Genomic DNA, 23,488 nt, shown 5'->3' with positions numbered 1-23,488 from the left:
TCACTCCTACACAGGTTTGTTTGTCTCCATAAATTCTTCACAATGAATGCTGACTGTATAACATTAAAAGAAAGAATAGCTTATTTTAATTTAAGTAAAATATTGAAATATTTTGCACTCATGGATTGAAACCCTCATCAGCAGACAGTCAGCCCAACAGCCAAGAGCACCCAACCAAAGTCAATAGGTGGCATAATTATAGGACTTTAGGTCATCCTGTAACTCTCCTGTTCCATCTTTGTTACTGAAGTGTGTTGGCATGCATGTGTTTAATATCAGTGTATTAATCCCTGAAGATGCTGATTTAACATTGGCAAAATATACGAAGTAATAATTATACTTCATATATTTATAGATTATACCTCTTTAGATATTTTGTTAGAAGCATATAATAAAAATATCCAGATGATATACTTCAAGACCAACAACATGAGCTTTTCCAAATCTTTCCATAGCCTATAGGTGGATAAACTTAGCAAGGAGGTCTGCTGTAGAACGAGGATGACAGAATCCATATTGTTGATATCTAATTAACTGATGGATCTCTAGGTAATGAAGAAGCTGGCTGTTAATGACCTTCTCCATCACTTTGTATATAGTGATAAACAGTGGCCGCTCGTGGTTTGAAATCGTAAGGGTGCTGCAACTTTTGAAATATACATACACACTGTAAGTACAGTGTATACATGTTTGGATAAAATATCAAAATTATCATTATTATGGTAAAAATTTTAAAAAAATTAAACATGAAACAATATTGTTTATTATGGATAAAATTATACAGTTTGGTATAATTCAAAATTACTTAAAAATAAAATATATTCTTCTTGTTTTGTTTCATGAAAAAATATTGTTTATTATCGATAAAATTATGCAGTTTGGTATAATTCAAAATTACTTAAAAATAAAATCCATTATCATAACCCCAATAATGTTCTAAAATAAAAACTATAACAAATGTTATGTCTTTAATTGTAATGTCAAAATACTTAAAGAGATGGCATAAACACGATAAGCACTACGAACACTCTACTACTGGCGCAAACTGCATATAAACAACAGTGGAACTGCGCGACGGACAGTGCTGCATTATGCTAATAGATCACATCTCACTATGACGTGCATATGCTTGCGCACGTAGCAATATGACACTGTGGTAAACACAGTGCTACTAGCATACTTTGCCCTCCTAAGTACTACAAGATGGATTTTTATTATTTTTTATACAAAATAAGAGAATTGAATAGGATTGTTGATGATAAAATTAAATGTTACAAGCAAATATAAATAAATTAATAAATATATTTATATATCAAGAAAAATTGGGGGTGCTGCAGTTCTGCAGAGCCTGTGCACGAGCTGCCCCTGGTGATAAAGTAAAGGTAGTAAGAGGATAATTTGATGGCTGGCTATGATCTTCCTCTTTTATAGGCTAAAGTTTTGTTTCTATGCTATTGGGTAGTTACCAGCTAAGTATGGTAGATAGTGTAGGTGATATCAAGATAAGCATTAATTCTGAAGTGCAAGATTTTAGCAGTGGATGGATATCATCTGGAGCAAGAGACTTATTATTATCAAGAGTACTGAATATTTTTTTGATGTCCTTCTGGCAAAAGATCAGAAGGATATACTTTAAGCTGTCTACAGTATAGTGGAAGGATTCATTATTATGTTTCATGGAATGAATACAGCACATATAAATAGTTCGCTTCACTCACTGAGACATCATGAAATTGGTGGGAAAAAATTAATTCTGAGACACAATAATTAAATATTTTTAGTTATTATCTATGTAGTTTGTACAATATTAAAATTGTACAAACATATACCAAAATGCACAGAACAGTAAGTGGAAAATATTAGACTACAAGCCTAATGTCATATGAGAGGACACCCTCTATGGATGCTGTTGGCTAGCCTTAGATGATGGACAAGAGGCCCAAGAATCAAAGTTTCTCAAATCTTGGAAAGTTTAACACCATATTTATTGAGATTTGGTTGGTTTTTTTTAAAACTGCTGCTGATTCTGAAATCAGCAGCAGTTTTTAAAAAAATAAAAAAAAAGTCTTTCAAGTTTGCATTTGTTGTGGTGAAGTGTAATAGTTTTTTTTTTTTTTTTTCCATTTGATTCTGTGCAAGGTATCCAAGGCATGGTCATCTAGACCTGACTGACCATACTTATGGCAGCAGATGTATTGCTTATGTTCTTCAGGTGGATGTTAGCAGATCTCCCAGTTTGACCATATTATAAGTTGCAAGAACAAGAAACTTTGTAAACAAATGGAATAGAGAGGAGGAGGTAGAGGAACCTTGGGAGAGTGGACGAAGGTAGCCAACTTTAGATGAGGCTTGAATGCAGTGCAAAGATTGTACTTTTTTTTGGTTCTGGCTATTTTTTCTGAGGTGCCTAAGATATAAGGAACAATGATGGCATTACCATAGTCTGCATGTTGAGAGGGATGGAAGGAACAATTAATTTGTTGACTTTTTTTGACATTGTAACCATTGGACAAGATGATTCTAAATAAAGGAAAGCTCAACTGTAAGGGAAACCTGGGTAGAATAGACAATGGCAGCTCTGTTAACAAGGGTTTTGATTACACCATATTGTTGAGACAGGAGATGATGGGAAAGTTTGTGTATGTATCTACCTGTATGGGTGGGTTTTCTGCAAGCAACCTGAGAAACAATAGGTGCCATTGGGAAGATGTGTGATTAAAGTATCTAGAAAATGCAGGCTATTTATTTTCTTTTTCTATAGTGAACTAGATTCTGAGGTGCTGGCTGTTGAGATGGAGGAGAAAGCAGTCTAATGTATCTGAGCCATAGAAAAATGTTTTCCAGGGGCAAAGACTGAAAAAGGATGTTAGGTACATCAAGCCTGATAATATTGGCAATGGCAGAAGGCAAGTTGCAATAGATACCATGTTCTATGTCCAGCAAAAAGTCTAAAGATAGAACTTGATACAACGTTACTGTAAAGTTGTGGCTGAGGCTAAGGATGCTAACAGCTGTTTCATTCAGCTTTTTTTGACAAAAGGTTAATGACAACTTGAATTTGCTGCCTCTGCAGCTGAGAAAAAGATCTAAGAAGATTGTTATATTTCTTGATATATTTCTTCTTTATTTTTAGAAATGAAATTCTTTATGGAAAGATTTATCCCATCAATCATAGAGAGTAGACATGTTGCACCAATTTGTTCTCAAAGTGAAGCAAAGCTAGCACACCTGTAGATATGAAGAGCTTTAGATGAGCGAAATTTTATTTTCAACACTTAACACATGTAGGCATAATTCCAATATCCCTATACCTTTTCAAGAAGGTTAGCCAGTGAAGTTCTCTGGATAAACAAAGCCTACATTTACTGTATTGTTCAGCTTTGTTAATTATTTAGATATGCTGTATTCATTCCATGAAACCTAATAATGAGTGTAAATCAGCATATAAAAGTCAAAACAGCCAATCGTGAAAGGGTATTTGCTTTGGTTGCCTGTGTAAAATTGGAGAAAAACATTGGTGACAAGAGGTCTGTCTCATCTTCAGGGGTGGTATTATTGTGTTACCATTTGTGTGTGTGTGTGTGTGAGAGAGAGAGAGAGAGAAAAAGAGAGAGAGAGAGAGAGAGAGGTAGAAATAAGAAAAGGCAGAAGTTGTGCTCATTCATTTTTTCATTTTTCATTTTTCATTAATACTAAAAAATAGGACATCACTGTTAAGGAAAAAATCTGTAAGAAAGAATGTTTATTCTTGTTGTAATTTATCATTTTTTTTTTAAATCAAAAATAACAATTGTAATAATAAAAAATAGGACATCACTATCACTGGAAGGAAAACTATCTGTAAGAAAGAATGCTTATTCGTGTAATCATAAATTAAATCTAGCTTGATGTAATTCTTATAGAAAGGCTTTTTTTTTTTCACTAGAGGTCATGCCAGTAGAATAACATGTGATCAATTCATTGTTTCTTTAGCTTACGGTTTGTAATGTAACACAGCTTATCTTGTATATTTGTGTATGCTCCAGATAATGATCTTGATATGAAGATCGAAACATCGGGATAATAAAAAGAGTTATTTTAACATGGTTGTAGAATGGTTGGTCGATTGGTAGAGCCTCTGCTACTAATGGCTCAGTTAAGTAAGTTTGAGCGCGGTTAGTAGTTGGAAGGGGGCCAATCGTTCGATGCTGTCGGCACACTCTCCCTCGATGAGTCTTTGGACTCCCTGGAGGTGTCAAAATAATAATAATAATAATAATTTCAAAAATGAATGCTGATCACCATGAACACTAAAAGAAAGGGCAGAAGTGGTGCCTAACAGCCTTAGCAAGGGACAGAAGGCTTGACTGCCATTTGAGCAAGGAAGAATCTTTTTTTACCTTTGACTATTACAGAGCATGTTTTGGATTTCTTTATAGTATTAATATTTTTGTCAGGTCATCCCAAAAGTAATGTTTTTAACATTAAGTTTTGAAAGGATATAAAAGAGAAATTTCTTGATAATTTAATCAAGTATATATTCTCCATTTGAATTAAAAACTCTTCCAACATTATGAACGCTTCATAATGCCATTTCTATAAAATTCAGGAGGTTTGGAGACAAAGAAGTCACATAAGCTCAATTTCAGTGCCCAAATATATAATACTGTTTTCATTAGCGCCTCATTAACTCAGTCGTTATAGATGATGCCTTTTGGTTCGAAAGACCTGGATTCGATTCCCATCAGTGACGTATCTTTCAATGAAAGGTGAGTTAGCCAGTCTCATACAGAGGTAGGGTTGTTTTTCACCTGGAAACTCAAGTTTTTTATCCCCCCAGAACAGGCAAACAGGCCCTGTGAATGCACACATCTGCAAACATTGGACACACTGGGAGGCATAGCCCTTGATAAGGCTAACCACCTTATCCTCATTACGATTGAGGTTGCAAGAATAGAAAACCTCAACACCATAAAAAGTTAAAAGAGGAAGGATTAAGAAGAAGAAGAATTTTTTCATTAATGAAATGTTGCAAACTTCGAAATAAGTGGTAATCTGAAGATGTGAAGATCAGGAGAATATGGAGGATGTAGAAACTTTTCCCAGCCGAGTTCCTTAATCTATGATACAGGTGATTCATGCACTATGAGGGAGTGCATTATCATGGTGAAAAACAACACCCATTCAAATGACCAGAGAACACCTCTTTTCTTTCATTTTTTCATTCAGTACATTGCACTGTTCACAGTATACTTCAGCTGTGATTGTGTGCCTGTGTGGCCTGTGTCTTATATTCTTCATGCATCTGCTCTTCACCTGTCTCCTTATATCTCTTGCATAACCTCTTTTTTGCATGCAGTTCCTGTTTAATTGCCATCCACTTTACTCCAAATTGTGTCCTCTTCTTCACTCGTGGAATACAGCTTACTATTGCTGCTAACAAATATTCCTTCACAATTTCCCAAGCACTTATGATATCCCATCCCTCTAATTCCTCCATCCATGAAACTTCCCCAAGTTGATATCTAAGACTATTATAATCACCTGCCTTATTATTTTTAGTTAAAATCTCCCATAACAATCATTCTTCTTGCACTTGCCGAGCTCAACTGTCTAAACATCTCCTGGTCCCCACCCTCTATGCTCCTTGGGCTGTAGCAACAACCCACTAAATATCCTGTTCTGCCCACCCGTACCTCACACCATATGCTTTCAAAATCCTTAGTGTCACTGCCTTCCAAAGCCTCCACTCTTAGAGGACATAAGTCATCATTTATCATAAGCAGTACTCCTCCACACACTTTCCCTTCCTTTCCTGCCGAAAAATGCTGTATCCTGCTACTTCTATTCCTGTTATTATATCCTCTTCTGTCAACCACATCTCAGTGATCCCAATAATCTTTGGCCAGGCTGATGCTATCAGCACCATCAATTCCTCTCCTTTATTGTGGATACTCCTGGCATTGGTGTATAAGCATAAAAATGCCATTGTTTCTATACCCAGCATTATCTCCTCTAGACTCTACTGGGCTCAGCATTACCTGATGTCGTCTCCACCTTCTCCCAAGTACCCATTCCCACAAGAGACCACCCTGGAATGCACCGACTTGTACAGAACAGCAATCTCTCCAAATGCCTACGTCCATCCTCATTCAAATGCAAGTGGTCTCTCGCATACAATTCCTCTCTGTCCTCAAACACCCTCCAAGCATCCACATATTCCAATCCTCTCTTCTGACACATTCTAGCTATTATGTTATTCAATATTACTGCTCTTCTGCTCAGCTCTTCACTATCATACCTAGGCAACACACACATACACACACACATACTATCTTTCCTCTCTGTGTCTTCTTTCACACAACCTCAAGCAAGAATCTCATATCTCTCGCTGCCCAATTTGTTATTATTTGTTATTATTATTATTATCCTATGACCCCATGTAATCAAAGACTCATCTAGGAGGTCCTATGTCATACACACCCCTCATCATACTGTGCCATAAATACATTCAAACTCTTTGCAGACACCACGTTCCCAGGCAATAAATTCCAATCATTCACAATTCTGCATGCATAATACTGCTTTTCACTTCCTTGTTCACACTTCCCTTATGCAGCTTCCAGGAATGATATCTTGTTCTCCCCCATCTTCCACCATTTTATGAAAAACCTCTTCAACATTAATGCTATAACAACTCTTTAACTTGTACATTTCAATCATATCATCCCCTCTTCTTCCTATCAAATAGACTCTGTAAATTGCATTTTCTCAATCTTTCTTCATATTCAACATTCCAGAGATCAGAAACTATTTTGATCAATTGCCTCTGGACGCTCTCCAATATCTCTTCATCCTTTTAAAAACCAGGTGACCAAATCCATACACAGTAGCACATATGTGGCCTTATCAGAGCCTTATATGATATAACCAGAATCTCCTTACTTCTACAAGTCAGTGTTTCTACAGCATTGCCAGTATTTATTGTGTTCACAATTTTGGCAATGTATACTCCGAATTTTAGATCCTTAACCTCCATCACCTCAAGATCTCTGATTTCCTCCACCTCCAACAATATATCCCCACCACGAGTAAATTCTATATCCCATCTTCATTTTCTAAATTTTAAAACCTTAAATTTCATGACATTAACTAGTAACCACACTCATGTATCCATTCACTGAGTTTATTCAATCTTCTTGTAAAGTCACAACATCTGCTCTACTCCTCATACTTTGTCCCAACTTTCCATAATCTGCAAGCAACTGAAAATCTCCATTCAAATCTTCCCCCAAATCATTAACATACAGGTTAATCAGCAATAGTCCTAAGAAGGATCCCTGAGGCAAGCCACTAGTGATTTTCTTCTTCCAGGATATTGCAATTGATACACAAATACATACATAATATTATGACATAGAAGTAGTAGATCACTGTTAACAGATTAACATGGAAGTTATTTTTCACAAAACGGAGAGAGAAAGAGAGGCAGGGAAAGAATAAACTATGCCTGGAAATTGTATTAAAGAGGGTTTGTGCAAGGAAGTGAGGCAACAGGTTTATTGCAAGGAGAGGAGCTGATGAGTGTAACACAATGTCTGAGAATGTGTTGTGTGGAACAGTGAACGTAAGGCACAGTTCTCTGAGCGTTATATGTGATAGAAGACTGCCTATGATAAGTTTTTGACTCCAGTGATGTCTGATGATAATAATAATAATCTGAAAATTACACAAACAAGTTAGATAAATATGTATTAAGAATTAATGGTTTATCAGAACCAGTTTTAATAATTAATGATTTATCAGAATGATTAATTATTAAAAATGATGACATTAGAAAAGAATTTGGTATTATTAATATTAAAGAACATGCTAGCTGATTTAAAATGGTATGAATAATTTAAATAGAGCAGAATGTAAAATTAACAAAATGGATTTTTAAAGCAAAAAATAGAAAGGAAATTATCCAAAAAAGATCAAACACGATGGAAGAACATCATTAAGAAGAAATGTGTTATTAAATCTTGATAGGATTGGAATGCTAAAGTATCCTATACCTCGTTTGAGAGGTATAGGATACTTTAGCATTTCTTCAATTCGAAGAAACAATCATATTATTTTAAAATTCAAGTCAAACTAGCAGTTATTTTTAACTTAATGAAAGCCTACCAAAAACAAAAAAAAAAAAAAAAAAAAAAAAAAACTTACAGGAGAGCCTTTTGGTCCAGATAATCCTGGGCTACCTGATAATCCTGGTGGCCCCCGTGCACCTGGAAATCCTGGTGGCCCAGCAAGTCCAGTATCACCCTAAGAAATGAACATAAAAATTAAATATTTTAAGTTTAAACAGTTCAAGAATTTAAAAGATTTTATGCTTTAAAACTACTTAAATCTTGTTAGATATTATATCATAATAAGGTAAAATTGATTTTGGTTGTTGCCATCCAACAAGTATTCCAAAGAGTCTCAAAATCAGCAGCAAGCATTTTTTTTTATTCATTTTTTGACAAAGCCAAATGATTCTATTGAAGTTAAAATATTTCAACAGAACTTATCACACAATCTGTTATTAGAAGAAATGTCTATCTAGATAGTTAATAATGGAACACGTACAGACCACAGTAATAACTTTAATTAAATAAAGTTACAAATATTTCGTACTGAAAGTAACAGTACATCCTCAGTATAGAACAAACAGTTAAAGGAATAGAATACAATTTGTATTCAACTTTGAATACTTTGTATTCAAAAATGAATACAAAGTACAGAACAGTTGGTGGATCACCAAATAAAATTGTTGCTGTGTGCCAGAAGATTAATTACTAAAATATTATTAAATAATTCTTTAAAGATAATTATTTCATTGATGGCTGCATAAAATAAGAGTCTCCCAAAATTTTGGGAGAGCGAGAGAGACAGTCATTTCGATTTAAATTCGGCCGATGTAAGAGGACTTTGCAACTTTATTTAAAAAGGTGTTCATATTTAAACCTGCATTGGTGGAGAAGACAAGCTTTATCCCACTGGTATTATGATTAGTGTCAATGCTATGTTGTGCTAGACCAGACTTATGAGGTTTCATGTATTCAATATAATATTGATGTTCCTTCATTTTTTTCCCCACAGAACGGCCTGTTTGTCCAAAATATGACAAATTGCATTCACATGGTATCTGGTAAACAACACCAGCCAATGATAGAGGTGACAGTTTGTCTTTCGTAGATGGCAACAAGTGAGAAATTTTGTTGATAAGAAAATATGTAGGAATATGATGATACTTTTTCAAAATTCTGCCTATAGGTTCTGAGATGCCTGAAATGTAAGGAATTGGAACTCTGCAGTTTGTTGAAGAATCCTGAGGTTTTGGAACATAGGAGTCAATTATCTGTTGGATTTGATAAATAGCCTTCACCCACGCATTCAGTTCGCCATGGAAAAAGTCTGGTAATTTACCATTCTTAGACATCCTCCTTACACGCACATCCTCTGGTACTTTGTCTACAAATCTATCAAAAACCTACTTTTACTGGCAGATACATTCATCAAAAGTCTGCTCATCACGCCTCTCAAAAAATTTGCATTATCAAATCATTAATTAATAGAGCACATAAAGTGTGCTCCTCTCCATCAAGCTTACAACAAGAATTTTTCACTATAAAAAAGTTAATAGAATCTAATGGTTACAACCCTAATCAAATCCAACATATAATTGATTCCTATGTTCCAACACCTCAGGATTCATCAACAGACCACAGAGTTCCAATACCTTACATTTCAGGCATCTCAGAACCTATAGGCAGAATTTTGAAAAAGTATCATCATATTCCTACATATTTTCTTATCAACAAAATTTCTCACTTGTTGCCATCTACGAAAGACAAACTGTCACCTCTATCATTGGCTGGTGTTGTTTACCAGATACCATGTGAATGCAATTTGTCATATTTTGGACAAACAGGCCGTTCTGTGGGGAAAAAAATGAAGGAACATCAATATTATATTGAATACATGAAACCTCATAAGTCTGGTCTAACACAACATAGCATTGACACTAATCATAATATCCAGTGGGATAAAGCTTGTCTTCTCCACAGATGCAAGTTTAAATATGAACGCCTTTTTAAAGAAAGTTGCAAATCCCTCTTACATCGGCCAAATTTAAATCGAAATGACTGTCTCTCTCTCTCTCTCTCTCTCAAAATTTTGGGAGACTCTTATTTTATGCAACCATCAATGAAATAATTATCTTTAAAGAATTATTTAATAATATTTTAGTAATTAATCTGGCACATGGCAACAATTTTATTTGGTGATCCACCGACTGTTCTGTACTTTGTATTCCATTCCTTTAACTGTTTGTTCTACACTGAGGATATACTGTTACTTTCAGTACAAAATATTTGTACCTTTATTTAATTAAAGTTATTACTGTAGTCTATGTGTTCCATTATTAATTTATTATGCCACAGGTACCTCTAAAAATTATACAGGAAATGCGTGTGATGTAAAGTCATGTCATGCATATTGGTTGATTAGTTGTTTTGGATTTATGACTAAAATAACTAAGATTATGAAACTAATATATTATACAGGTAGTTTTTGGTATTGAGACCACATATTAATATAAAGAGTTTATTAAAAATAAACAATTAAAAAACCTGACAAGTTTCATGTGTCATAAAACTTACATCATCAGGGGTAATGGTACATGAATGTTTTACACAACAAAAGCATATTGACAATTAATTACACATATTAGATGTTTTTAATAACTTCAACTGTTAAATAATTGAGAAACCAGAATACAAATGATATATTCATTATTGTATGTGTGTTGGAACATTGCTAGTTGTTGTCACATTCTGTAGTTCACGTGTGCTATATCCTAAGTCCGTGGCAGTTAAATTCTTGATGAAGGCAGACCACACTTGATGTAAAATCAAGCCTTGATTTTTATTGCACTATGTAGAGATCCTAAGCATCTGTGCAGCTTCTTTAAATTTTCTTGTGAAACAATTATTATTAATATATGACATAAATGTTTATTGCCAGAGTACTCGATCACCAGTAGTGGCTGTGTGGAATGCTAAACCTGATTTGTGGTCCCTTCTTTTTTCGACTTCTTTTACATGCTCAGACATGCAGATCTCTCTCCTTACCTTCCCATCTGGCCTACATAACAAATACCACAAGAGCAATGAATCTCATAGACACCTGGTTTTTCATGGGGTAATGTGGAGGTTTTGGTAGATGTAGGAATCGTGATATTTTTTGTAAATTTAGAAACACCACTATTATGTTGTACTCACAAAGCATCATAGCCACTTTGTCCATGACATTTTTGATGTACGGCAGCGTGATTGCATTCTTGAAATCTTGTTAACTAAGGGAGTTGCAGGAGCTATATTAGGAATTTTTTCGATCATCTTGGGTTCGAAACCATTAAGTGTGAGGTTCTGTGCCAGGTAGTGTAATTCTTCGTTTCTTTTAATCAGTGTGCTAGATATATTGTATGACCTGTCTTACAAAGTTTTAATTATGCCTATTTTTTGCAATGGATGGTAGTGCGAAGCAACATTTAAAAATCTTCCTGTTGTGGTGGGTTTTCTGTATACGGAGGACAGCCTTTTTTCATCTTTGTTTACTTCAACAAGGATATCAAGGAAGGGTAATTTTTTGTGCTGTTCTAGTTCAATAGTGAATTTTATATTGGGATGCAAGTTGTTTAGATAATCTTTAAAAGCAATCAGCTCATCTACCCTTCCCAGCCAAATAACGAAAATATCATCGACGTAACGTAGCCAAACTTTTGGTCTTTTCTGATAGGTTTTTAATACATTTATTTTGAAATTTTCCATAAATATGTTGACTAGAGCTGGAAAAAGGGGGGAGGGGGAACCAATGGCATGTCCTTTTTGTTCCAATGCAGTATTTGGAAAGTCCTACAGTATCCGGTGGGAAAAGGTTTCCAAGTAGATCCATTGTGTCATTTCTAGGTACATTGATGAAGAGACTGACTATATCAAAACTTGCTAAGAAGTCTAAAGGTTCTATATTTATACCTTTTACCTTTTCAATGAAATTCAAACTATTCTTTATAAGTGATTCTGTTTTTCCTATGTGTGGTGTTATCATGTTTGTCAGATATTTCGCTAAGTTTGAGGTTAGAAAATCTCTCCTATCTATAATTGGCCATAACGGAATATCTTTTTTATGAATTTTTGGTGCTCCATAAATTCTTGGGATCAGTGGATGTTTCCACATGGATGGTACCTACTGAACTGCTTAACCACAGAAACCTATATACAACAACTATATTATGTTTGTAAATTATGTGTCTTTTTTCTGGATGATTAATCTGTTTTGTAGGATTAAAACCCCAAGCTTCTGGGAAGAAAAACCTTGCCATCTTCATATGAGAAAGACTAACTCACCTTCAGTTGAAAAGGCTCTTATAAAGGTTCTTCACTTTCATGCTGAATATTGTCATTTATTATTGAGCCACAGCTATATTTAATTGAAACTATCTTGATCTTAACACAATCTGCTGAAAGCTTTAGCTTAGTAATGAGTAAACTTTCTAATAATGAATAAATTTCACTAATAATTGAAAAAACTTATTTTATAAATAAAAACTCTTCAATGGCTTAGACTACCATTAAATTTAATAGGACACACTTTCTGATGCATTTTTTGGTGGTTGTATATTGAAATTTTTATCATCTGGATCCAGCATAGGAACACTGAAGGAGCATGATCCAAGGTCATAAGACTGGATTTGACAGTGTATTATGATAAATTTGTGATCTCACTAAATGATATCTGACTAAAGAGAGCAATAGAAAAAAGTTTATACACTATGCCATGGCAAATGGTTTCCTCTCTTCAGAATTTCCCACTAATGGCAGAGTGCCTCTGTATTTGTATCTACATTTTTCCTCTTATACATTAATGACTGACACTCACTACTTCAAATCTTATCCACAGTTTTACTAATGACAATACGTTCATTCTTTTAGAGAAACTTGTGCCACAGTTATATTACTTATTTACATGAATACGCAAGGCACAGGTAATACAATTTATTTCATTAAAAGGCCACATATTTCAGTCTGAAACTTACAGACCATCTTTGATGACAGAATAGTTGATTAAAAGGTAGAATGCAAACAATGGATTGTGTTAGATCGTACCTTAAGGGTTTATATTACTCAATTCTTAAAATGTCTTATAACTACTTTTTCTGTGGTCAGGGATTGTAAGGTTTTTCCCTGGGCCACAAACCCTAACAAATTTAGATTTATACTGCACCAGTTAGAGTTATTATACCTTAGGTATGTTCGGGGGCTCTCAAAAATGTTGCGGTCGTGGCCCCTTCTCTTTCCTACTTGGTTATATCTTTCTTTCCCCTTAATTATGGTTCGTAGTTTAGTGAGTGGCAAAACGTCGGTCTCAAACACAAATTTAATACCAGGATTTCAATTGACAAAACAAAGTTTTATTTTACACTAATAAATTTACATTAGACATGAAATGATCAATTCTTCTCCTATCTTAGTTAGATTAAACCACATTCAAACAATATCACATGAAAATCTCACATATTAAACACATTTATCTTTCTCTAAGAAAGGCATGCACTTGGGAAATTAATATGAATTTATCTAGACAAAATCTCAGGGAAAGAGTTAACATTTTCACGCGCACTAAAATTTCGCCATTAGCTAGGAAAATCTGAGATGCTTGTCTGGGATTTCTGGATCCTTCAAGGGGAAACATCACGTTTCCTTTCTAGTCTGGGATCATCCTCACTTCCCGCCTCCCTTTCTTGGCCTGTGTTTCCACCTCGTGTCCTTCGCTCTCTGTACCCCCCACTTTTCCTCTCTCTTGTTCTTTCGATCATTCGCCTTTTTCTTCCAAGGAGCTCCCATTCACGGTCGCATCAAATTGCTTCAATGCGAACCCGTGAGAGAGAGCTCCTCTCAGAGAATTAGTTAATCCTTGCTTGTAAGTTCCAATATGGGCTTGTCAGGGTCATGCCCTTTAAGCTCTTAGTCATCACGTTTTCTTTGTGTGACTTAGCTTATACATGCCATTCCTTTATTTCAATTTATATACATTATTTTCCTTCATTAAAATTATACATATTAAATATTTTACACTCTTTCCCTTTCAATGAGTAAATGGATATACACTTAATAATTATATACACACTCAATACACAATTACAAGATACACTTTACACTCAATATACAATTATATATTACACTTTACTTCATCCCCTCATTCCTTATTTCTTTCCAATATAATTTTAACCAGCAGTACAGGTATTTCTCTGGTTTAAAGCTTCTTTCATTGTTAGATCACGAATGAGTGTCTGTCTAGTAAAGGCAGGCCTCATTCACAATCTAACAATTGATTTGAAAAAGAAACAGTCTTGCCTCTGATAATATCTAGATCTTTATTCGAGATTAGATTTTTTCTTTTACTGGACCAATTTACATCTCTAACCATCTCCTGGCACAAATACATTACATGTATAACTACCAAAGTCTCCAAAGTCATTATCTTTCACTTAAGATACAATCTAACACTATATAAATTTCATGTTCACCTACCTTTAGAATAGTGTTTGAGGATTTGGAGTGGTGCATCAAACACCTCCTTAAAAATGCTTGTGCTATCCAGAAAAAGAGTCATTTGCTTAAGAGATGATCTCTCTCTCTCTCCCAGAATGACTTTAGAATGGTCTGTTTCTGCATTGGGTGCTGTTCTGGTAATCAATACTTTTCTCTAAGCATACAGAACCATAAGCAGTTGTTCATGATTACCAACCATGCGTGGTTCAGCTTCAGATTTACAAACTACCAACCAAATTCTCATCTATCCTTTGACTTTATTATTATTATTATTACTAACACATGACCTCCATGGAGCCAGATACTCATTGTGTACACACTATTGCACACAAGGCTTTGCAACTTACAATCTCTCATGTCCTCGTACTCCACGTTCCAAAGACCACTGACCGTCTTTGTGAATCTTCTCCGGACCCTTTCCAACATATCCTCGTGAACATGAAAACCTGGTGACCAAATCTGTGCACAATAATCCATATGAGGCCTAATTAAGGACTTATACAATGGCATCATAACCTCTTTATTTCTTCATGTCAGGATCCTCCATATCATTGTCATTATCTGATGTGACGGTTTCTCAACTTATGCAACATAGCCCCTGAATTTCAGGCACTTATCTGCCAGCACCATTCCCTGATTTCTTATCTCCTCTACTTCCTTTAAAGTTTTCCCGCCAAGTGTATACTTTGCATTCCATCATTGCTTACCAAATCTCAAAAATTTACACTTTGCAACACTGAACTGACAGTTCCACTTAATTGCCCATTCATGAAATCTATTCAAGCCCTCCTGTAAGGCGATAACATCTGCTTAACTCTGCATTGCTCTCCCCAATTTTGCATCATCTGCAAACAGCTGCATATCATTAGTTAAACCCATCCCAATATCATTAACATACAAATTGAACAGCAATGGTCCAAAACTGGCCAATGTGGCAGACCACTAGTGACTTTCATCTTTGGAGATACTGCAATGCCACATACAATTTTCTGATACCTATCTGACAGCCAGTCACCAATCCTACTAAGAAGTCTGTTATCCAATCCAACTCATTTCAATTTATTTAATATCTGGTCATGTGGTAGCTTATCAAAAGCGTTTGCAAAATCAAAGTGTACCACCCACTGTATATGTTTAGGCTCTCCCTCAATGAGTCTAAGGACTCCCTGGAGTCTCCTGTAACAATAATAATAATAATAATATGCATCTCCCTTGTCCAAGACATTTGTCACCTTGTTATAGTACATAAGTAAGTTAATAAAACAAATTATCTCCCTTTAACAAACCCATGCAGATAACCACAGAGAATACCACTGTTATCAAACCATTTATGTATCCTACTTCTCACTGATCCCTCCAGCAGTTTCACCACAACTCCAGATATATAGACTGATACAATTTTACCCTCCTTCCACTCTCTTGAAACCTGTGCTGTTGTATGACTCTTATTAAACAGGCATGCCAATGCTACTGCCAATTCCCTGGAACATTTCCTTAAGTTGCATGGTGATATGTCATCAAATCCTATAGCCTTATTGACATCAAGGTTATTTATTTCTTCAATAAATACCTCCAACACACTCACAGTTAAGCCATCCTCCCTTCTATGAGGGTGGTTCCATAAGTTTCCGGCCTGACTAACTTTTAGAGGTGATAGAAAGCAAACAACTGTGTCACTTTTCAGCATAATCTCCCTTTACTTCAATGCACGTTTCATGGCTTTGAATTAATATTTCTATGCCCTTGAAAAAATAGTCTGTACTTTTGTCTGCAAAATGGTCTAAAACTACATCTTTCACCTCATTGTCATCTACAAATTTTCTTCCTCAGAGGTCTTTCTTCAGTTTTGAGAAGAGGTAGCAGTCGCTGGGTGCTAGATCTTGGTTGTAGGTTCGGTGTCCAATCTCATAGAATCCACAGTACTTCACTGCAGCCTTCACAACAATAGCGATATGGACTGGAGCATTGTCATGAAGCAGGCAAACAACATGACTCAGCATTCCTCATCTCTTCTACTTTATGGCATGCAATTTGTGTTGGAGTGAAGCATAATATTCTGCATTCATGGTGGTATTCCTTTCCTTGAAGTCAACCAAGAGAATTCCCCAGCAATCAAAAATGCAATCCCAAAAGATTGTTGCCATCATCTTCTTTTGTGGACTGAGCAACTTTGGCTTTTCTCAGCAGAGCTTCTCCTGGTTTGCACCACCCCATGGATTCTCTTTTGGAAAGATTATCATAATACAGGACAATGGTTTCATCCCTGGTGACAATGGATTCCAGCACTTCTCTCTAATTCCCTTGGCAAAGCTTTAAAATCTTGTGGGAACAGGTCACATGATGCTCCTGAATTAAAGAAAGAAGTCAGGGCACCCACCTTGCACTGACCTTTGTCATGTGAAGCATTGAAGGATCATCTTCAATGCTCTCTCATCCTAGACGAAACAGTTTAGGCCATTCCTTCATGGTGGAATATGAAGAAGAAGAAGCTTCCCCATAAACACCATCCTGATCACTGTTTTATAGCACTTGGAGAAAGCCCTTCTTTGGTGAAAAACTTTATCACAGCACAGTACTCAATTGTTAATATTACAGCCACTTAGTGTGCCATGTGTTAGTCAAACAAGTGCCTCCAACTGAATGATGCAGAGAGAGAGAGATGAAACTGGTAACACTAATCTCCCCATAGATGGTGCTATCTGTCATGCACCGTGTTTTAAAATTTACACAAATTTTGTATGCCAGGATGGAAACTTTTGGAACCTACTTTGTATGTCCTGTGCACTTAAGTTCCTCATGATTCCACCCTGATCAGTCTGTACTGTATAAAACACCCTTATAAATTGATCACTGACCTCAACAATGTCTTCTGCAGTAGTTACCAGTCTACCATTTTCATCCATTAACATCATCTTACCATGACATTCTTCCTTCTACTTGACACATATCTTAAAAACTCTCTAGGATTTTTTTCACCTGATTTACCAATTTTTGCTCATACTGCACTTTTGTTTTCTTACTAACTAAATCACTCTTCTGGCTTGGTCTTTATGCTTTTCATTTAACTGATTATTATTATTATTATTCATCTTGAACTGCCTCCAAAGTACCTGCTTCTTCTTCCAGATTTCATGCTTAAGCCTCTCATTCATCGATTTTACATCTACCTTATTCAGCTTTTTAGCCTTCAGAATACATTCACACATTAATGCTGTTATGTATTTCTTTGTCAGTTCCCAAGCAACATTTATTTCCTTAGAGGTCAACTCATTTCTTGCTATCTCCTAAGCTTGTCATAATCTTATAATTCTTAAGTCTTATAATTCCACATATATCCTTTTCTCACAGAAGTCTGTATATGGCTAGCCACAATCCAGGTAATCACTTCATGATCACTCTCACCAACTGGAGGAAAGTGTGTAACTTCACTCATAATTACATCCTCTGATGAAATGATCAGATCTAAAACTCTCAATCCTCGCTTGCCCTCCTTTATGTGCTGCCTGAGATAGTTATCTCTCAAGAACTCAAGGCATTCATTTTCCTTATTCCCAATTGCTATCTCTTCATTCCAATCTATATCATCATAATTAAAATCACCCATTATATTTACCCTCCCATTGTTCACTAATCCAAGTTGTTTATACATTTCTTCACCACCACCACCCGCCACATTCCCAGGCCTATAGCAACATCCAACTAAATATGTCTTCTTATCAAGCTCCACATTACACCACACCCTCATAATCATTGCCATTATTTCCCTCTTTTATGTCTACCTTATGTGGACATAATTCCCCTGCTATCCTCAGTAACACTTACCCCTCCCTTCTTGTCTTTCTATCCTCATAAAAATACTGTATCCTTCCATTTCTATACCCGTTAGAATATCATCTTCATTCAACCACGTTTCACTTATTCCTATGATTTTGGGGTGAATAAACTCAATGAGTGAAACCATTTCATCTCTCTTATTTCTGATATCTGAGACATTATTCACTGCTACTTCGAAACAGTTTTCCTCAGAATCCCCAGTTTTAAAGAGAGAGAGAAAGACAGGTACGAATAGCTTAAGAACTAGCTCACAGTTGGCACTCTTGTAGTAAATGTTTTGTGATATCTCATGTAAAAATGTTGATATATATATATATATATATAAAGGAACAAAGAGTATGCTATAGTAGCTTTTTAAAAGAAAAACTATTATATCGTTTTTTGCGATATATCTGGAGGCAAGTGCCTAAAATTTTGAAACTGCATTGGTAATTAGATTAACCGACCTGTTGAATTTTTTTTCTTCTCAGCCTACTGATATCATCAGTAGGTTAGTATTGAAACGTAGTCTTTATATATCAGTGTACCTCTGGCTAACACTTTCCAACTGTTATCAGAGAAGTACACTGCAGACATTGGTCAAACTTTTCAAATTTACCATGCACTCAACTACTTCATCTGCAGAAATCACCTCTATAAACAGATCAAAGGAACTGTGATGGGAAGCCTTCTGCCACCTGCACTAGTCATTTTTCTCAAAAGAACCTCAGCCTTCTTTCTGGGTATGCTATGTGGATAATATATTCACCATCTGGCCAGACTCAGAAGTATCTTCAGGTTTATTCAGGAGTTGAGTCCAAAAGACGGCCTGTGACTAGTGGTGTGCCGCAGGGCTCTGTTCTTGGACCACTGCTGTTTAACTTGTTCATTAACGATATAGGGAAGGATCTAAGAGGAACAGTTCATTTGTTCACAGATGATGCAAAATTGGGTAGGGCAAATGCAGAAGATTTCAAAATCTTGCAGGACGACTTGGATAGATTGGAGTTCTTGGCTAAGGAGAATGGATGTCAATTTAATGTGACAAAATGTAAGGTTATGCATTTTGGGGTGAAAAGATTAGCAGCAGTATACCACATTGGTGGAACTGTACTCCAGGAGATTGATGCGGCCAGGGACTTGGGAGTGTTGGTGGATAGGGGAGATGAAGTTTAGGGGGCACATTGCAAAAGTGGCTAAATCAGCTCATCAACTCACTTGGTTGTTGAAAAATACTTTGACGAGCAGAGAAAAGCAAGTTATTGTACCTCTATACCGAGCCTTGATAAGACCTCATCTCGACTACTGTGCCCAGATTTGGTCACCTAGGTTTCTTCTTGATGGGGAGGAGGTGGAGAGGATCCAGAGGCGAGTGACCAAGATGATAGCAGGTCTAGGGAATGAACCTTATGAGAACAGGTTGAAGATTTGTGGGTTGCAGAAATTAGTTGATAGGTAGAAAAGGGGAGATATGATTGAGACATTCAAATTGCTAAAGGGTTTCTATAGGATTAATTCAGAGGATATTTTTGAGATCAGGACTGGTGGTGGGAGAACTAGGCGACACCTATGGAAGCGCGGCAAGCGTGTGGTTAGCAAGGGTGTTAGAGCTGGGTTCTTTACTTTGAGAGTGGTAAATGAGTGGAATAAGCTGCCAGAGTCTGTTGTGGATGCTATGACAGTGAGTGAGTTCAAGGCAAGGTATGATAGATACTGTGAGAATGTTGTATAGTTGTGTGGACATGATGTTTAGGGCCTCCCTCAATGAGTCTAAGGACTCCCTGGAGTCGCCTGTAATAATAATAATAATAATCTCTACAGACTTTCTTAATGAAAATCAATAGCTTACACCAACGTATTAACTTAACAATGAAAAAAGAAAAAAGGATGGAAAATTTGCCTTCCAGGACATCTTCTGTTATTATAAAAATTAAAACATCTGTTCAAACTTTGATCAAAATTTCAAACAAAGAGATCCGTATTTAATTAGAAGCCTAAATTTTATCACCTCCCTTATAAAGCAGAACAATTGAGCCCTCTTTCTAATTTTTTTGGAATTTAACCCAGTGTAACACTTAAGTTAAACAAAATACATCAAAGTGCATCCAAAAAATAGTCCAAAAGAGTCTGCAAATTAGTAGCGAGCATTTTTATTTAATTTATTTTTTTGATAAGCCTCAGCTTGGTAAAGTAGACATCTCAGATCACTTTCTTAACACACCCTACACCAAATAGATTGAAAAATTCATTACATCATACAAAAATCTGTTATGAATGCAAATTAAGGAAACCTGTGAAATTTTGATCAACCATCCCAATCTAAACAACAATGGTGGCATACAATTCGAAATAATAGAATATGGATGATACACATTCAATCTGCATAACTCCTTTCAAGTTCTCTAGCAAAACCTCACTTTATGAGCTCACTCATTAACTCCATGGACTGCACAAAAACCACCATGAAAAAAATTTTCAACAATAAATTCAGGTATTCGCAAACAAAGTGCAAGGCAGTGTAAAAATGAGGTAAATGGATTTTATCTCATTTTCAGTACCAATTTCTATTACAATGTTAATAATAATAAATTTTATTTATTTATTATTTATAATAATAATCATTAGTATTATAAATAATATAACTAACTAATAATAACTAATAGTAACTAATGGCGATGTTCTTTTTTCCCATGCTTCTGTTATAACAGTATCTTATTTGATCAATATTTTGCGTGTTATAATTTTTATCGTTTTCTACCCCTATAATGCCGAAATGTAAGTGCAGTACTAATGATTATATCAGAAGAGAATTTCCTTTCATTAATGGTGTAGATGAAATTTTGGAATGTACTTTATGTAACTGTAAATTTTGCATTTCACATGGTGGCAGGTCAGACACAGTCAACCATGTGAAAACGAACAAACATAAAGCTGCTGTTCGAAGTAAGGCTTCCAACTGCAATATAAGTAATTTTTTAATTGTGAAAACCAAGAGTGAAAGGGAAAAAAGAGTTATCACTGGCAGCACAGGAAGAAACCTTTGCATATCACACAGCAGTGCATAACCACAGCTTTAACTCCATGGACTGCACAAAAACCATCGTGAAAAAATTTTCAACGATAAATTCAGGTGTTCGCAAACAAAGTGCAAGGCAATAATAACCAATGTTGTTGCACCATTAGTGACAAAGCAGATTGAGGAAGACCTAAAAGAAGTTCGTTTTATATCAGTACTAATCGATTCATCAAACCACTTTGATGTGCAATTAGAGGCCTCTGGTCATTAGATACTATCATCCCAAAAAAAGGTGTGAAAGTGAATGTGTTGGAGTTAGTTAATTTAGGTGGTGAAACTTCAGAACTTTTATTTTCTTATGTGTTGGAAGTGCTACAGAAGTTAGATCTCCTGAAAAACGTTATTGCTATATTAACAGTTAATACAAATACAAACTTTGGTGGAAAGAAGAGAAAGGGAAAGGATAATCTGTACTTCAAAATGCAAGAAAACACTGTGAACAATTTAATTGGAATTGGTTGCCCTGCACATGTGATACATAATGCTGTGCAGACTGTTTCAGATTGCTTACCTATCAATCTTCAGTTAATAATTAACAAGATTTACCAACATTTCCACATATATTGTGTATGAGTTAAGGAACTTAAATCATTTTGCGAATTCACAAACACAGAGTATAAAACTGTTTTGGGTAGCAGCAAGACAAGATGTCTCTCTCTTTTGCCTGCAATCCAGAGGGTTATTGACAAGTTCCCTTCATTGAAGTCATATTTTCTTTCTACTGACAAATGTCCTATCAGTTTCAAAAATTTCTTTGAAAATCCACTTTCAATTACACTCCTGCATTTCCTTGCCAGCAAATTAAAAACCTTTTATGATACCCATTAAATGTAATGAAAAGCAAGATATAACAGTAATTGAAGTGAAGGATGAAACAAACAAACTGGTGGAAAGATTAAATTGTAGGAAGGCAGAAAAGTTTCTTACAACTACTGTGAGAAAACAGTTGCAAGAATTAGAAAAAGAACACATAATAGTTGAAAAGTTGAAAGCTATGCAGTAGATTTCTACTGCACCTGTATTGAATATATTCAGGAGTGGTGTACACCATTTCTCACACCTCTTCAGTCTATAGATTGGATTAATTTGAAGGGAAAGGATCCTGTGACTTGGAAGAACATGCAAGCAAGCTACATATTCATGCAGACAGTGTCACCAAGTTTTACTGTGAATGAAGAGAACCTATTTGATGAGTTTGTATGTGTGAAAAAATATTGTGAAAGCAAATTTGAAGTGTGGAGTTAACAGAAGGATCAAAGTGTCAGTGATAAATGGTGTGAAATGTTTGCTCATTTTACAAAGCAGGATATAAATTCTGGATGTATTAAATGCCTAGTCAGTTTTTTTTTAGCACTGCCAGGAACTAATGCAGCTGTTAAACGTGTTTTTTCATTAATAAATGTGCTCTGGAAACAGACTTAAAATTGAGAAGTAAAAGCTTTAATCATTGTAAAGACATATTTTAAGAATTTCTCTTGTGCTGAGTTCTATGATCAAGTATCAAAAGAAAAAAAATTCTTGAACAGGTCCATAAATCTGATAAATATTTTTCTAATTAAATATATGTTTGTGATTAATAATCCTTTTTTAAAGTGGAGTTAATGTTAATGTATGTTTATAGCAGTATTTAATTTAAAGTGCAACATATATAATAGTTTTATTTTTGGTTTTCTTAATTTTTAACATGTCCTATTTTTTTACAAACTATCCCAGGTTTTTTAAGTAAAAATTTGCGAATGTGTGAATTTAGCAGATTGTAGTAAAACATTAAGGGAACCCTAGCTTAGCTTATATTTATCTCTTAGTAATTTCTGGACTTTATATAGTGAGGTTTTTGATATAGTATAGTAAGGTTTTTTTTAATTACCAGAAAAATTTAGCATATCATGCAGATTGTAACATTTAAGCAGATTATAACTGTGTGTGTTGTGTGTGTGCGCGCATTCCAAATGATGACCTTCATATGAACCTTTCTTTTAGT

The 23,488-nt window shown here is 35.3% G+C and overlaps 1 protein-coding gene across 1 annotated transcript in view; it reads right to left on the bottom strand.

Moving 5' to 3' along the window:
• Positions 1–23,488, bottom strand: part of LOC150100214 (uncharacterized) — an 850,396-nt gene that overhangs the window by 449,641 nt on the left and 377,267 nt on the right. Inside the window, exon 20 of the mRNA XM_090402345.1 lies at positions 8,188–8,286. Coding sequence (XP_090258471.1) covers positions 8,188–8,286 — 99 coding nt within the window. The remainder of the gene's footprint in view (positions 1–8,187; positions 8,287–23,488) is intronic.

Source organism: Typopeltis vanoorti, chromosome 13, assembly GCF_054136105.1.
Source record: "Typopeltis vanoorti isolate ZY-2024b chromosome 13, IOZ_Tvanoo_1.0, whole genome shotgun sequence".
In the NCBI taxonomy this organism is placed as follows: Eukaryota; Metazoa; Arthropoda; class Arachnida; order Uropygi; family Thelyphonidae; genus Typopeltis; species Typopeltis vanoorti.
The sequence above is the reverse complement of the archived record's forward strand: the minus strand, read 5'-3'. Positions and strand labels throughout refer to the sequence as shown.